Below are 17,345 nucleotides of genomic sequence, written 5' to 3' on the forward strand. Positions count from 1 at the left end.
ATATTGGATTCCCCCCTTACTTAAATTGAATACCTATATTCCTTCTGATACTAGCAGCTGTTGGTTTCACATAAAAATGCTTAGGCTAGAATATTATCAATCTATTCATCTCCTACCAAAAAACGTACTGAATTTTATGGATTTTTTAGCAGCTGTTGTTATGATTCTTTAAATACCTTTAGCTGATTACTTTTATTAATGATTACATCAATTGATGAAGTTTCCAATTTTTGATGATTCTTTTTATTCTGTAATAGCTCTACTTGTTAATTTTTTTTAGATTGAGGTTTACCTTTCATTATTTTATTTTTCACACACTGGGAATGAGATGGATTTATACATTTCTTCCTGTGCTCTAACTTTTCAGGTTTTGATAGCAGAATTTTTCTAGATTTATCCAACATATTGAGAATATTAGTACAGAAAAGGTTAAATAGCATACAATTTATTTTTAAATAAGCATATCTGCTAAATCTCAGTTATAAAAATAAGCCAGTATAGTTTTTAGTAGTAGTTTCTTTAAACCTCATCCTTATTTATATATATATATATATATATATATATATATATATATATATATATATATATGTGTGTGTGTGTGTGTATATATGTATATATATATGTGTGTGTGTGTGTGTGTGTGTATATATATATATATATATATATATATATATAGAGAGAGAGAGAGAGAGAGAGAGAGAGAGAGATAAAAATCTCTTCAGGCTTTTTTTAACATCTTTTTTTTTAGAAAAATTCCCTCCTGGTGTTTCACACTCTCAAGATTTTCTAAAGTAATAGATAATAGAGTATTTATATAATTACTAGAACTAGAAAGGCCTCTGAAAGATCACAAAGGACATCATGATGCTTCCAGGAAAAACAAGCAAAATTTTCCCACATTTTGCACATGAACTCATCAACAATCAAGGATAAAAGGTCCTTGCCAAAGGTTGTAGAAATCATGTGAATAGATAGAAAATAATAACCCTGCCATCTTATTTCCCTGGGCAATCCTCATTTGAGACCATAATGAAACTCCTGATTTGGAGGGTTGGCAGGTAGTTCACTATTGTGGTCAGGAGTATGGACTCTGGAGACAGACTGACTGGTTTGGAATCCAGGGTTGAACGCTAGCTAGATAACACTGGGTGCCATATCTCACCTATCTGTACCTCACTTTCCTCATTTGTAAAATTCATGATTCTTTGACAACTATGAGAATTAAATGAAATTTTTGTAATGTCATTAGAACATCATCTGATACACCGCAAGTACTAAATAAATCTTAGCTAGCATTAGATAAGTTGGAAGCAAAGAAACCCTGGATTGACTTGTCATTCCTTTGGAATTTTCCTCTAAAAAAAGGAATGAAAAACAGTCGGTAACCACAAGATGGTCATGGGGGTTTGAAAATTAATTTGGGGAACGTACAGAGGGATAGTGGATGGGGGGAGGGGGGTTCACACAGTGTGAGGGATATAAATGATAAACGTCTAAGTTTTGCTTTGTCTTGTGCACCTGAAACTAATTAAAAAACAAATAAATAAATTTGGAAAAAAAAAGGAATGAGGTTTCTATCTGTAATGTGACTTCTCTAGGTCATCTTTTTCTAGTTTATATAATTGCTTTAGAGGTCACAAGATCATTGATTGCCTCAATCAAAAATTAAGACCTTATTGCTAATCTAAAGTTCACTAGCTCTCAAATGACACCAGACATAGGAAAATGGGTCAACAAAATAGTCTTAATACAGTTAGTCAAGAATTAATTCCCCTGGAAGATCTTGGAGAAATTATAAAATGGCTATTAAACAAGATAACTGTCCGTGCAGGATCCACATTATGATAGAAAAGAATTCCACTGAATTTATTTGTGGATATTTTCTAAAAGATTAAAGTATTTTATACACATTAAAGAAAACACATTTTTAATTTTTGATTCTACATGTGACTTTCTTACTGTATATATTCTTTTTAATAGCATTTCTATTTTTATCTAATTAAAAATTAATAATTGCTTATTATAGAAAATTTGGAAATTTGAGAATAAAGTATAGAAAAAATTAAATCATCTGCAATCTCACATCCAATGATAGATATTTAAGATTTTTTTCCTGTGGGTGGGTATACGCACATATAAATGCTTATAGATATATGCTTGTACATACACATACACACATATGTGTAAAAATATATACATGTATTTAACTTACATATAATTTTTGTCAGGCTCTGCTCTAGGGACTGAGGATAAAGAATTAAAAAAACATGCACATAGGACCCACTAGCATGCAGCTTTCATCCTAGCACACACAAAAATATAATCATACAATTTTAACAAATTTGCGTCATACTTTAAAGACTTGCTTTTTCACTCATGTATAAACCTCTGACCTAGTTTTTTATAGTGATGCTTTTAACTACTACACAATTTTAAATTTAGCTTTTTACAACTGCAAAGCCATGTATATCATTTTGGAGTAATCCATGCATGTGAACAAAATTAGAATTTCATAGCTACAACTATTTAACTAAAATTGTATTTCTCCAATAGATCTAAAAATATGATTGCTTTACCAAAGTAGCAAAAGAAAAAATGGACACTATTCTATTGGAAACATGTTGTACCATTTAAATTTGCAGTATATTGAAATATTTTTATTATTATACAATTAAACACACTTATAGATGATTTAATTGCTGAGATATACCAAATATATGCACAGTTGTTCAATTTTCTGTATCTCTAATGAGGTTTTGCAGAGCACACAAAGTTATTTAAATTGGTACATAGTTCAGATGTTGAATTATAATTATCTTGATCCCAAATGAATATATTGTGAGCTTTTTGTCCCCTAAAATACACTTTATCTAAATACAGTATTAGACGAGAAAGAGCATTTTAATATGCATTCTCTATCAGGATCTCTGTAAAAGAACCAATTTTATTAAGAAGGTTAGATGCTTGTATTAAGAAATTAAGTGCACCAAACATGGAGACAAGGAATTGGTATTGTCAGAGTCTTCGTCTGTCTGCCCACCCAAATCCTAAAGCACTCGCCTTTACTTTGTTCTCTGTTTAAAAATTTTAAAGACAAAACTTCTCACCTTCCTTTTTCTCCTTCTGCCACCTACCCCTTAAGCAATCGTTTTCCAGGTCCAAGTGATTCTCCTGTATTATTGTTTCTTGAGTGTATCCCTTAAAAAAAAAAAGAAAAGAACTATCACCAACAAAGACAATCAGCCCACTTCCAAAGCTTTCCAAGAGGTTACTAGTTTCTCCCTTTTCAACTCCATTTTTACTAAACCTCCTGAAAGACAACTATCAGCCTATGTTAAAAAACAAACAAAAACTTTAGTAGTTTGTTTTTAGGTAATGTAAACTCCTCTTATAGCCATCTAACATTACTAATTGAAACTTGAGAGGCTCTTTATTAAAATTAAAAGATCTAAGAATGATAAGCTTTAATATATTTTCTTCTTTCATGAATATGGAAGAAGGGGAAATTAATATTTATTTTCAATTGACTTCAGAAAGAAAATCCAGACTATTTTTGAAGAGATAAACCTCTGGCTTCTGGGTGGGTGAGAACCAAAGCCGTGAAGTATGATAAGCACTTTCTGCCAGAGGGACCTGGCCTCACATGAGCTGCCTCAGGGTCTACAAAGCTGAGAACTTGGCCAACAGGGACTGGGGGTACTTGGAGAGAAAATGGGAAAGGACTAAAGTGGGAATGGTTTAAGTTGCACCTCCAAAGAGCCATAAATAAATGCCACCATAGCCAGGCCAGACATGTTCAACGTGGACAGGGGGAAAGGTGGGGTTGCCTTGCCTCTGTCTCAGGAGGGCCATTAGCAAATGTCTTTAGAAACTTTCTCCCAAAGGACCCGACCTCTCCCTAACTGGACCAGTGGCCATAGGTCCAAGAAACTGGAAAAGAGAGACATCAACTAAAAGCTTATGATGAACACAACCTAAATATTTAATAATTTCAAATCAGAATTTCAAATTTAGGACCAAAGGACATAGCAATATTCTGTGAAGTTCAAGTACCTAAAAAGTCACCTCTTTTAGATAGAACAGTGGCGAGGAAGATGTTATGACCCAAAATAGGACCTGCAATTTTGAGAACAGAAAATATTTCCCTGGGCTGATTGTTGTTTTTTTCATTAGCAATTAGAAAGAGCTTTAGTTTTTAAGGCAAAGTATCAGAATTACAAATTTAGAAATGAAACATAAAAATAAGCTTGAATAGCTCAAATTTACAATATAGAAAGAAACAAGCATAATAAAATTATTTATATATATCATAATTATTAATATATATCATATTTTTCATCGAGAACATTTCCTTTATCTGACTCCTACATGCATACTCAGTATTATTTTCATTATGTCTTATTTGCTTACACATAATGGCTGTTCAACAACAAAAAAAGTTGAATAAATGATGACCCCTCTATTGCAATCACATAAATCTGCTCACTGTTCTCTCCACACAAACCATGAACTCTCCCACTTTTGTCCCTCACTTCCATCATTTCACAAGGCCTATATTACATTCTACCTATTTTATCACTCTTTAGTGACCACTCATTTCTTGGATTATCTAACCATTCTCTGAACTATTGTCCACTGTATCACTCATTTATATTTCTCTAACTCAGTCGTCTGCTAACTCCATAACCCTTAGTCTCTCCTCTCCATTGTAGAAGTATTTTAATTCTCAAAATATGGGACTGCTTGTGTAACTTTGTGCTGCCTAATTTTTTTTATCTGTAAAGTAAGGATAATAATAATGCTGACTTCATAGATACTAAATAAAATATTACATGTAAAATGATTAGAATAGTAAACATTCAGCAATTTTAATCATTAAATATCTATCTCTCATATGTGCATACAAATGCATGCACACACACACACACACACACACACACACACACACCAAAAATGAAGCATCTTTCCTCTTTTTTCACTTCTGCTCTGTCTTCTGTTCTGGCTGTCACTGTGAAGTAGCATAAAGAAATGTACCACTGCAATGTGCATTGTCGAAAGAGTGAGATTTATTCCAAAGATGCTGCCTACAGGTGCCCCCATGAATTCCACTCTGTGGGGTGTCACTGCAGAGCAGGGTTCTGTGCAGTGGTAGAATGCCCTCTGTGCCTGCTCAGTGCTACGTGCACTACTTCAGCCCCACAGCTTCTCTGACTGTGGCCAGAGCTCAAACAGAGTTCAAGGGACATGGAGTTAGTTCATTACCCCTATCAGCCCTCTCTTATTCTCTGGGTCCCTTTTCTAACTTCCCCATATGATTTCTATCTCCTACTAAAATTATAAAACTAAACTTCTTACATATATTTATGACTCCATTATAAATAAACATTGATGTGAATATATGTACGGTGCAAGTCTGTGTGGGGAGGGTGAGGAATGTTGTACTCACGACTAGCTTCCAAGCTTCAGCTCACTCAAGAAAAATATATGATTAGCTTCTTTCTTCTTTTTAAATTATATCTTTATATTTAAACTTTTGTTACTCCAACTATTGCAGTACAATCTTTCTTTTGCATTGGAAATCCATATATGTGTCTCCCAAAGTTCTTAAAGCAAAGACTTTAACACACACATACACACTCACACACACACACACACACACACACACACACACACACACGAGTGTTGTACGTAATTTTCTATGGGTCTCTCATTGCTGCACATCTTGTATCAACTTTTGTTCTAGAATATCTTTACAAGGATTTTTGTACAGTAAATAACCTTGGAAAACAAAGAGAGTGTCTCCCTCCAGGTTGAAAGCAGATTTGTTTCCTTGTCAGGACATTAAAGAATGTTTTCCTTCCAGGCAAAGGCTGGACAGGTTTCCTTACAGTCCATTAAAAAAGATTAGGGTTTCTGAAGCTGAGGTTCCCCATTGGGACACAAATCCAATGAATAATTCCATCCAGACCACTCTGCATTGCCACAGGACTGGGGGAACAAGGAAAACTGATGCAAACAGGAAGCTCCTGCTGCTCACTGTGCCATAAGTGATAAAGGCCCTTGTCTCTGACCCGGGGGTCTGTGACTTCTGCCAAAATCCATGAAACTGACAAGGCTAACTTGTTAACTTGGAAATAGAGTAAAATCTCAGACCCTTCATAGTTCTTGACAAAGACTCACACATCCTTAGTAGATTGACTTATTTTTCTAATATACAGGATAAAAAGCACTAGTTTAAAAAATATTGAATGCTTAAATTTGCATTTCACATATATTTAGTTTTCACAGATGGGTGTACAGTTTTCCTTGTTTTGTAACCCAATATTTTAGTATCTGTTGGGCAGATACATTCAGCTATAGTATCTGACTTCACTCCAAAAAGTTAAAACTCATTTTGTACTCAGGCTTTATCCACTGACAATTCAGGAAAATGAGATTACATGTAATTACCACTATAGCTCAGCCTTCCTTCTCCCACTGATGAGTAAATATACTATATATTCAACAACTATTGCAAAATTTAATTATGTGATGAGGGACAAAATGGTTTACTCTTTAGAAATTATTATGCTAATAAAAGATGAATCAAATATGATATACATGCTTGAATAAATGAAAACTATTGACCTATGGATTATACCCAAAGAAATGAAAACCATCATAAATATATTTCAAAAGCATCAGGTTTATCCTATATAGTTGCTCTGACAAGATCTACTCTTTGATACGTGGGTGAGGTGATGGCAAGAAATCTGCACATGCAGGGGATAATTTTTTTAAACTTTAATACAAGAAAGCAAAGCTTCAATCAATTGAACCATTCACTACACAGAGATATAAACATTCTTAAAACAGAGACATTTGTAATGATGGGATTCAAAACTAATATTAAGCTTTTTTTTCTTTCAAAGGTGTTTTTATAAAGCAGGTTGCAGGTCACTAAAAAAAATTACAAATATGATGAATATATTCTGCATGTATTGGTGGCTCATTCATTATGTGTTTTTGTCTCTCCCACATTCCTAATGCTGCTTTCATTATTATAATTTTTGTCATTAAATAGTAAGTGTGTAAAATAAATCATTGTCCATATAGATTAACTGTAGATTCAAATAACTATATATGATGAAGTATTTACATTGCCAATAACTCATGGTATTATATGACTATGCTATATCTACTTTTTTCAACAGAAAAATATAAATCTACTGATAAATATTCTTAGTCTATGCAATATTTGCATCACCTACTGAGAAGTGTATAGTGTTTACTCATCCATCCCTACACTTTGCTTTTATGCCTGGTCTGTCTGAGCCTCCTGCTTTGAGCTTTCTTGAAATCATTAGCATTGTGATCTATCAGGATGAATTACTATGAAGTACATGCTATTTCTAAAAAGAACAAGACCAGACTGAATTTTCTTTGCTGAACATGGTTGAGCTTTAGAGAAAGAAAATTATCTCCTTAGCATGATCCAAACAGGAAGGGACACAGGTGTTCCTCTGACAGATGTTTCGTTAGTTCCACATGTGTGGCTGTGTTTAGGGCTTCTGCAGTCATCCTTCCCTTTGGATAGACACCTGCTACCCTACCTGGAGTGAAGGTGCAGTCATACATGATCTCTGTTTATCATCTCAGCCAAGTGTAACCTGGCTCACCAGCTGAGAGTCAGACTAGATCTTTGCCCAGAGGTTCCTGATACTATAATGCCCATTGTATTTTTCATATCTTCATGCTTAAAAGCAAAGAGTTTAAGTTTAAGTTTAAAGGGAAATTGAAAGCAATACTACCAGGAAAGTTCTGGAACTGAATTCTAATAATGGAGATACAAGTTGATAATGAACGTAGATATTACAAAGACATTTTAAACTCTTGGTATGGAGAATGAACTGGTGACTCAGTAGCCTTCTTTCTAATCTTGGACCTCAGAAGTCACAGTGGACTTCAAAGTGCTGGGCTTCTGCAAGAAAACTGGCTGCTGCCCAGCTCTCTTACCCCATTCGGCAGGTCAGGAGCTCTGGACATTTAGACTATAAAGGAGTGTGCAGAAGACTGAAATAAAAATCTCTCCTCTCACATTCCATAATTGCTCCGGGGACTTTATCTTTGTTGTTCATATGCCTGCTTCTTTTTATCCAGACCTATTTCATCTTTCTAATTCGAACGTTAGTGCCCAAGTCTGAATTCTAGTGAGATCTGCTGTGCAATACTTGCCTACCACCTTGTTCCTGAACTGCTATCACTGGGCACTAGACCCTGGAACAACCAGTTGGCCTGAACTTATGGAAGCACCTTAGATTAACTCTTTCAGCATTGTTCTTTGTCTGGATAGGCACATAGGACTTGGCCATTCTAGATCTGAAACTTTGGGAACTTCCTGGGTAAAATCTGAAACTAATCCCTTTCATGGAGGTCAAGGAGAGATTGAAGAAAGAGACTACTCCAAATTGGTAGGTGGCAGATTTAATAAGCAAGAAAACTTACTTACTAGCTTGTCTTGGACAGCTGCAAGATAAGTCTCTGCACCCATCTGCCAGAATCTTAAAAATTTACATAGAGGCCTTAACTGGTTCAACCATAGATACAGTCCAGATGGTATCAACAATGCCTTACTCTCTCAAGGCTTTGTTTTGAGGACAAATTCCCATGTAGTATGGGAATGGTGAGCGAACATACATTTCAAGAGTGGGGATGAGGTAAGGTGCCTCTGATGGCTAGAGTTAAGCTCTTAGGTCAATTTGTGGTCATGTCCTCTTAATGACCTCCCTTGACATTCCAGCCCTTATGACCAGCTCTTATAATCTAACACACACCCCTCTTTGGCAGTGTTCCCTGAGCAGTCAGCAAGGGGCTTTACTAGCATGGAGGTGGCTCACTTGGTAGCTATCTGGCTGCACTAAAGGCAGATACCACAACAGCAACAGAGGCACATGATAGAGAACACACAGATCAAGACAATGATTCCCAGAGTGTGGGTTGAAAAGCTGGGTGGAAAAACTAAAGGGATTAAGAAATACAAATACCGTGTTTCCCCGAAAATAAGACCTAGTCGGACCATCAGCTCTAATGCATCTTTTGGAGCAAAAATTAATATAAGACCCAGTCTTATTTTACTATAAGACAAGGTATAATACAATATAATATAATATAGTATAGTATAATATAATATAATATAATATAATATAATACTGGGTCTTATATTAATGTTTGCTCCAAAACATGCATTAGAGCTGATTGTCCTGCTAGGTCTTATTTTCAGGGAAACACGGTAGGTAGTTGCAAAATAGTCATGGGGATATATAGTACAGCATAGAGAATATGGTCAACCATGTTGCACCAACTATGTACAGTGCCATGTGAATCCTAGACTAACTGGGGATCACTGCATAAATTATATAAATGTCTAACCACCATGTCTAATACCTGAAACTAACATAAAAAAATATTGAATGTCAACTGTAAATGAAAATAGATAATTAAAAAAATAGAATTACACCTGTGGAATGAACCTCAGTTGTTAATATGACTGCAGCTTTAGGAACCTGACCTGGTTGTTCATGCCACACGTTAGCCAGGGGAGATAGCACTGTCAGGTGTGAAGAAATTAACTGGGAGCGGAATATTAATTAATTAAGTTGGAAGAGTAATATATAGCAGAGGGAGATTTGAGAAAAAGTTAAGTTTATAGGCCTTATTATTATGATAAAGTTCTAATTATTGCATCCTGAAAGAACGTGAGAATGAAAGAGGGATGGAGTCAAGAAATATAGGGGAAGAAAATCCACAAGATGAGGCAATTGGCTGTATATAAGGCCATGGATGTAAAAATCTCCTCTTTTATGTCTCCTAAAATGACTCCTTGAGGACGGGGTAAAGTAAATGTAAAGTTGTAAAGTTGTCTTGCTTGGTAATTATTAAGATAATAATAATTATGATAAAATATGGTCAAGGGAAGTCTGTGAAACCATAGGCTCCTTCTTATTTTTCAAGAGCTCCACCACCTCTAGAAGTAATAGGAAAATAGGAAGGCATTCTTATCCCCTTGATACTTGAAACAAGGATCAAATTATCTTAGTATACTGCATTTAAGATTATGGGTGAACAAGCAAAACACACATAGTTGTGATTAAGTAAATAAGTTAAATAATGTGTGAGGTTCAATATGCCATAACTTTAAAATACTAAATATTTGCAGATGGGCAGAATATTACACTACATATTTGGGATATGAATTCATACATCTTAAATTCTAACATAAGTACCCATGCATGTCTTTTATATATTAATTCACTGGACAATGGTGATTTAGAGTAGGAATTTTATCTCATTTAAGTAAAAATTGTCCCAGAATCATATGGTTTAAATACTACTTTAAATAAAATGAAACCCAAAGTTAGTAGAAAGAAGAAAATAGCAAAGAATAGAGCATAAATAATGAAATAGAGACTAAAACACAATGAAAATAATCAATAAAAGTAAGAACAGTTTTTTTTTTAAGAGATAAACAAAATTAACAAACTTTCAGCTACAGTCACAAAGACAAAAAGAGAGAGGATTCAAAATCAGAAATGAAAGAGAAGATATTACAACTAATACCAAAAAACACAAAGGATTATAAGAGACTACTATCAACAATTATATGCCAAAAAATTCGACAAACTATAAGAAATGGATAAATTCCTAGATACATACATCCTACCAAGGCTGTCTCATTAATACATAGAAAATCTGAACAAACTGATTACTAGTAAAGAGATTGAATTACTAATCAAAAACCTCCCAACAAACAAAAGTACAGGAACAGACAGCTTCACTGAATTCTAATAAACATCCAAAGAAGAATTAATATCAATCCTTCTCAAATGTTTCCAAAAAATAGGAGAGGAGAAAACTCTCAAATTCATTTTATGATGCCAGCATTACCTTGATACCTAAATTAGACAAGGATGGCACAAGAACATAAAAGTACAGGCCAATATCGCTGATGAACGTAGATGGAAAATCCTCAACAAAATATTAGCAAACCGAATTCAATAATACATAAAAGGGATCGTACACCATGATTAAGTGGGATTTATTCCAGGAATGCAAGGTTGCTTCAACATCTGCAAATTTGTCAATGTGATACACCACATGAACAAAATGAAGAATAAAAATCGTATGATCACCTCAATAGATGCAGGAAAAGCATTTGACAAAAATCAACATCCAGTTATGATAAAAACTCTCAAAAAAGCAGGTATGGAGGTAATATACCTCAATGTGTAAAGGCCATATATGACAAGCCCACAGGTACATAATATGCAATGATGAAAAGCAGAAAGCTTTTCCTCTAAGATCAGGAAAAAGACAAGGATGCCCACTTTCACATTTTAATTCAACATCATATTAGAAGTCTTAGCCATAGCAATTAGGCAAGAAAAAGAAATAAAAGGCATCCAAACTGAAAAGGAAGACATAAAAGTGTCACTATTGCAGGTGACATGTTATTATATTAATAAATAGCAAACCCTAAAGATTCCATCAAAAAACTGTTATAACTAATAAATAAATTTAATAATGTTGCAGGAAACAAAAGCAATACATAGAAATTAGCTTAGTTTTTATACATTACTAATAAACTATCAGAAATAGAAATTAAGAAAATCACATTTATAATCACATCAAAAAAATAAAATATCTGGCAATAAACTTAACCAACTAGGTGAAAGACCTGTATGCTGAAAAATATAAGACATTAGGAAAGGAATTAAAGAAGAAATAAATAAATGGAAAGATATTCCATACACATGGATTGGAAAAATTAATATAGCTAAAATGTCTATATACTGAAAACAATCTACAGAATCAATGCAATCCCTATCAAAGTCCTAATGACATTTTTCATAGAAAATAAAACAAACAATTCTACAATTTGTATAGAACCACAAAAGACCTCAAATAGCTAAAGCAATATTGAGAAAAAGAACAAAGCTGGAGGCATCATTCTCCCTGATTTTAAACTTGACTACAAAGCTATAATAATTAAAAGAGTACGACATAAAATAATTAAAAGAGTAAGACATAAAAATAGACACATAGATCAATGAAACAGAATAGATCCCAGAAATAAACCCACACATAAATGGTCAGTTAATTTTACTTCAAAGGAGCCAAGAATATACAGTGGGGAAAGGATAGTTTCTTCAATAAATGGTGTGGGAAAACTGAACAGCCACACGCAAAATAATGAAACTGGACCATTATCTTATACCATACATAAAAAATAACTCAAAATGGTTTATACACTTAAAGCTAAGACCTGAAGTCATAAAATTCCTAGAAGAAAACATAAGCTATAAGCTCCTTGACATCAGCCTTGGTGATGATTTTTTGAATTTGACTCAAAAAGTAAAAGCAGCAAAAGTAAAAATAAACAAGTGGGAATGACTACATCAAAATAAAAAAGCTTCTGAACAGCAAAGAAGACCATCAACAAAATAAAAATGCAATCTACTGAATAGAAGAAAATATTTGCAAATCATATATCTGATAAGGAGTAATATCCAAAATATATGAAGAATTCATGCATCTCAATAGCCAAAAAACAAACAATCCAATTAAAAAATAAGCAGAAGATCTGAATAGACATTTTTCCACAGAAGATGTACAGATGGCCAACAGGTGCATGAAAAATTGCTCAACATCGTTAATCATGAAGAAAATGCAAATCAAAACCACAATGAGATATCACACCAGTTAGAATGACTATTATCAAAAATACAAGATATAAAGAGTGCTGGTAAGAATGTAGAGAAAATTAAACCCTTGTGGACTGTTAGTGGGAATGTTAATAGAAAACAGTATGGAGGTTCCTCAAAAAATAAAAATAAAACTACCATATGATCCACATCTGGGTATTTGTCCAAAGAAAATGAAAACATTAACTCAAAAAGATATACTAGTATGCACCCTCCTTTTTATTGCAACATTATTTACAATAGCCAAGCTATGAAAACAACCTGAATGCCCATTGATGGATGATCAATAAGGAAATTGTGCATATATAAATTGGAATATTACTTAGTCATAAAAAATAATGAAATCTTGCCATATGAGATCACATAAACGAACCTTGAGGGCATTGTGCTAAATGAAACAAATCAGACAGAAAAAGACAAATACCGTAAAATCTCATTTGGGAAATCTAAAACAAAACAGAACAAAGCCATAAATACAGAAAACACATTGGTGGTTGCCAGTGGTGGAGGTGAGAGTGAGAAAAATGGGTGAAGGGGGTCAAATAGTAAATATATAAAAAAATAAATAAATAAAATAAAACCATTCTACTGGAAAACTCCTTTCAAAAGTAGTAGTTGCAGTAAGTAAAATGCCCAGCCCCCCCCCCCCCAAAAAAGGAAAAATATAGTTAAATATCATTTCATGCATTTTCCATTAAGTGATCAATAGAGCAGTGGTAAATTGCTACTCTCAATAGAGAATTATCTTTTTCGGAATTGCCTGATCACCTTTATGACACCTTCCATATAGAAGAGAACACTGAGCTTAATAATAATCAAAGCTCTACTTCTCCAGCTACGTTGGCCAACACTGGACCTTCTGGTGAACAGCACTGGTCATTTGAGGCTTATTAGAGTTTCCCATTGGACATATGGGAGAGGGATTCTAATACCTCCCCAAACTCCAACAAAAAGTATTTTGTTATTTTACACAGTGTTTGCTCAAAAATTTCCACAGGGAAGAAAGTAGTATATTTTACATGTGAAGAGAAGACCTAAAATGAAATTAGAAGTGAAATAATAATTAAATAATATTTCTTATGTATAGTTCAAAAATGCCACTAACACCAAAGACTGTCGAAATGAAATTTGTTGAATCAAATATTGTTTGACTTAAGTGTCACTAAGTTCATTATATGTGACACGTTATATGTGTCAGTTTTAATGTAAACTGATATCTATTGCTTTACTATGTAAATCAAAGCTGTTTGAAAAGTGGCTATAATGAGAGAGGAAAGGAAACTCTTTTTGAAGGGATAAGTGAGGCTCTCAAATGCTTTATGTAGCCATATACATTACAGAGCCTGTGAAAAACATTTTGCTCTTTCTTTTTCTGGCTTCTCAGTAAATTTTACAACTTAGAAAGCTTCTATAAAATAACCTACAGTGAGAAACGGAAAGGAAATTCATCGTAAGGATGGAAGTTAAATATTCAGTATAAACATTTTGGGTATTTTTCCCTGCATCAAATATTTTATTCTTTTTATTCCCTCACTCCTTAGTGAATATTAAAAATAATACAATGGAACCTAATTTGGTTGATGTCCTTGGCAGATTTCTTATTATAGATAACCAATAATGATCAAGAGTGATTACATCATCCCTTTTAAAGACTTGATATTTAGAAATGTGCTTTCATTCATTCACAACTTATACTTGTGTATTTCCCTAAGTGAACTGTAAAATCTTGGCAATCAGGGATTATGGTTTATTCTTGTCTAGATCACTAGTACATAGAACATTGCATGGCAAATATACAATAGGTATTCAATACATGTAGAACAAATGGATAAATCTGCCTTCGTTTCCTATAGAAAGCAAAAGGAGTACACTAGCTATGATACTGTATTGGCTGTGAAGCTCTCTAAAAATGGCATATTGGATTTTCCCTTCAACCCAACAGATACAGCAATTAGCAAGAGACAAAAACAAACCTAATCTTAGCAGTTATTTGATGATGACCTTGTTTGTTCTGATGAAGACTCTCAGCTCATATTTTAATGTTGCAGCTTACAGCTGCAGCTTTGTGACATGCAAGGCATAATTTGGAATTCAAAATTGTTTATCAACTTTATAAAGAAATGTGCCACAATGAATATGAAGCATGGAACTGTGTAATCTGTAGGAAGTGAGAACATTTTCATTTAAAAATAATTGGAACAATGAAATAGTACACCAAGTTTCAACAAATGGCAGGGAGTTTCAGTTGATGTGACAAATAAGCCAGTGTAAAATCACAGAAGTCAGTAGAAATGATGAAGACCTCTGGGGATTTTAATCTTGTTTGTCAAGAAAAGTATCACAGCTGTTTTTCTAAATGTAGAGAAGATAATCAGTGGCTGTAGTACATGGAAAATGAATTAAATGTGAGAGTGTTGTTCTCTGAGATACCATAACATGTTGACTTTTGAGAGCCCTAACATACAATGACATGATGAGATGTAACCCAAATAATGTTTCAAATGAGCATGTTTTGCATTTTGTACTTTCTAATCACTGGAGCATGGAGGCTTTGTGAAGAATTTGATCCAAACTCTGCTGCATGCATAGTATTTCCTCAGACACCGTATAAGCCTACTATAAGTTCAACGCATGTTCTTGCCATTGTTTCTTCTATAATACATTAAAGAATTAAAACTTCTTTTGACTTTTGAAAATGTGACTAACTGTGCTACCTGGATCATACGCTGCTTCTTTGAATTGCTAATTTCTTTAGATGGGGTACTATGTATTTTCCAGCAGTGATCTAGGTGTCTCAGAGATGTCCAATAGTGTGTCTTAACGGGTGGAGGACAACTGTTGAAGTCTCCTCAGGGTGCAGTTCTTATGTATATATCTCGTTAAGTAGTTCGTTATAATGAAGAGACTCTCAAAATTCTTCCAATTTTCTTCTGAAACCATCTCAGAAATTCAGAAAACAGGGACTATATTTTATTTTATCTCAAATTTTCTAAATATTTCAGTCCATCATTTCTTCTTTTATTTAAGTCGTAACAATGCTGTGGGGTATAAAGTGTGAGTGTGCGTGTGTGTGGGTATGTGTGACTATCTCTGTATACTAAGTGATTCATTTTCCTCTAAAATCATTACACTTCTGCAATGAATTTTTTCAAAATATAACACACATTAGTCATCATAAGGATATTAAATACAAATTAAATATTTTCTACCCTGATACTGAGACACAAGAAATATCAATTGAAAGGATCTTGGAAAAGTTTTGGAACTTCAAAAGCTCTTCGCAAACCCACATTGACGCGGCACCCTATGACCCAGGTGAACTGTTAACAGAGAGCCCGCCTTCCAGGGAATCCCCCCATTGTGTGAGAAGCTGGGATAGTGCAGAGAAAACATAACACTACAGTGTGAGAGAGAAAAAAGGGCTGCAGTCGGAGAGAAAAATAAAACATTCTACCAACAAGTACTGGAAAAACAAAAGAAACACCTCTTCCTATCAACCTGTTGCAGAAGCCACTCCTGTAGATGTCTAGGAAGAGAAATAATAAATCAGTAATTCCAATGAATAACCAAGGCAACAAGACAGCTCAGGAAGAAAGTGAAAAATCTCCAGAAAAGGAACTTAAAGATATGGAAATATGTGACTTAAATGACAGAGAATTCAAGATTGCAGTTCTGAAAAAACTCAACGAGATGCAAAAACTACAGAAAGGCAGTTTAATGAACGCAGAAACACCAATCAAAGAAAATCATGAACATTTTACAAAAGAGATTGAAATTTTAAAAAAGAACCAAATAGAATATCTAAAAATTAAGAACTCAATAAAGAAATTAAGAATGAAATAGCCAGCAGGTAGTAGAGATGACCAGATGGAGGAAGGAATAAGTGACATCAAAGATAGAAACTTGGAAATTACACGGATGGAAGAAGAAACAGACTTAAAACTTAAAAGAAATGACAGAACTCTACAAGAACTTTCTGACTCCATCAGAAGGGGCAATATAAGAATAATAGGCATACCAGAAGGAGAAGGAAGAGAGAAGGGAACAGAGAATATATTCAAACAAATTGTCAATGAGAACTTCCCAAATTTGTGGACAGAACTAGATCCTCAAATCCAAGAAGCAAATAGAACACCTAATTACCTTAATCCCAACAGGCCTTCTCCAAGGCACATTGTATTGAAGCTGTCTAAAATCAACGACAAAGAAAGAATCCTCAAGGCAGCCAGGGAAAAGAAGACAGTAACCTACAAAGGAAAGCCCATTAGATTATCATCAGATTTTTCAGCAGAAACTCTACAAGCCAGGAGGGAGTGGAACCAAATATTCAAACTACTGAAAGAGAGAAATTATGAGCCAAGAATAATATATCCAGCAAAGATATCCTTTAGATATGAAGGAGGAATAAAGACCTTTCCAGACATACAGAAGCTGAGGGAATTTTCTAATACACGACCTGCACTACAAGAAATACTAAAGGAGGCTATTCGACCACCATCAACAGGGACAATTTGTGGCAATCACAACTCAAAAAGGGGGAGAGTAAAGGCCTGAACCGGAATATGGGAATGGAGAAAGTAAGCGAGCTGAAGAAAATGGAATATT

General features: G+C 34.1%; 1 protein-coding gene across 3 annotated transcripts in view; it reads right to left on the minus strand.

Moving 5' to 3' along the window:
* LOC148758918 (uncharacterized) overlaps positions 1-17,345 on the minus strand; it is a 933,397-nt gene that overhangs the window by 233,073 nt on the left and 682,979 nt on the right. For all 3 annotated transcript variants that reach the window (XR_016020439.1, XR_016020438.1, XM_088796071.1), the window contains one exon: positions 3,108-3,198. Coding sequence is in view for 1 of the 3 variants with exons in the window: in XM_088796071.1 (XP_088652197.1) it covers positions 3,131-3,198 (68 nt within the window). In the remaining 2 variants the exon portion in view is untranslated. The remainder of the gene's footprint in view (positions 1-3,107; positions 3,199-17,345) is intronic.

This window comes from Rhinolophus sinicus, chromosome 2 (assembly GCF_057876585.1).
Source record: "Rhinolophus sinicus isolate RSI-liver-muscle chromosome 2, RSI-T2T, whole genome shotgun sequence".
Taxonomy (NCBI): Eukaryota; Metazoa; Chordata; class Mammalia; order Chiroptera; family Rhinolophidae; genus Rhinolophus; species Rhinolophus sinicus.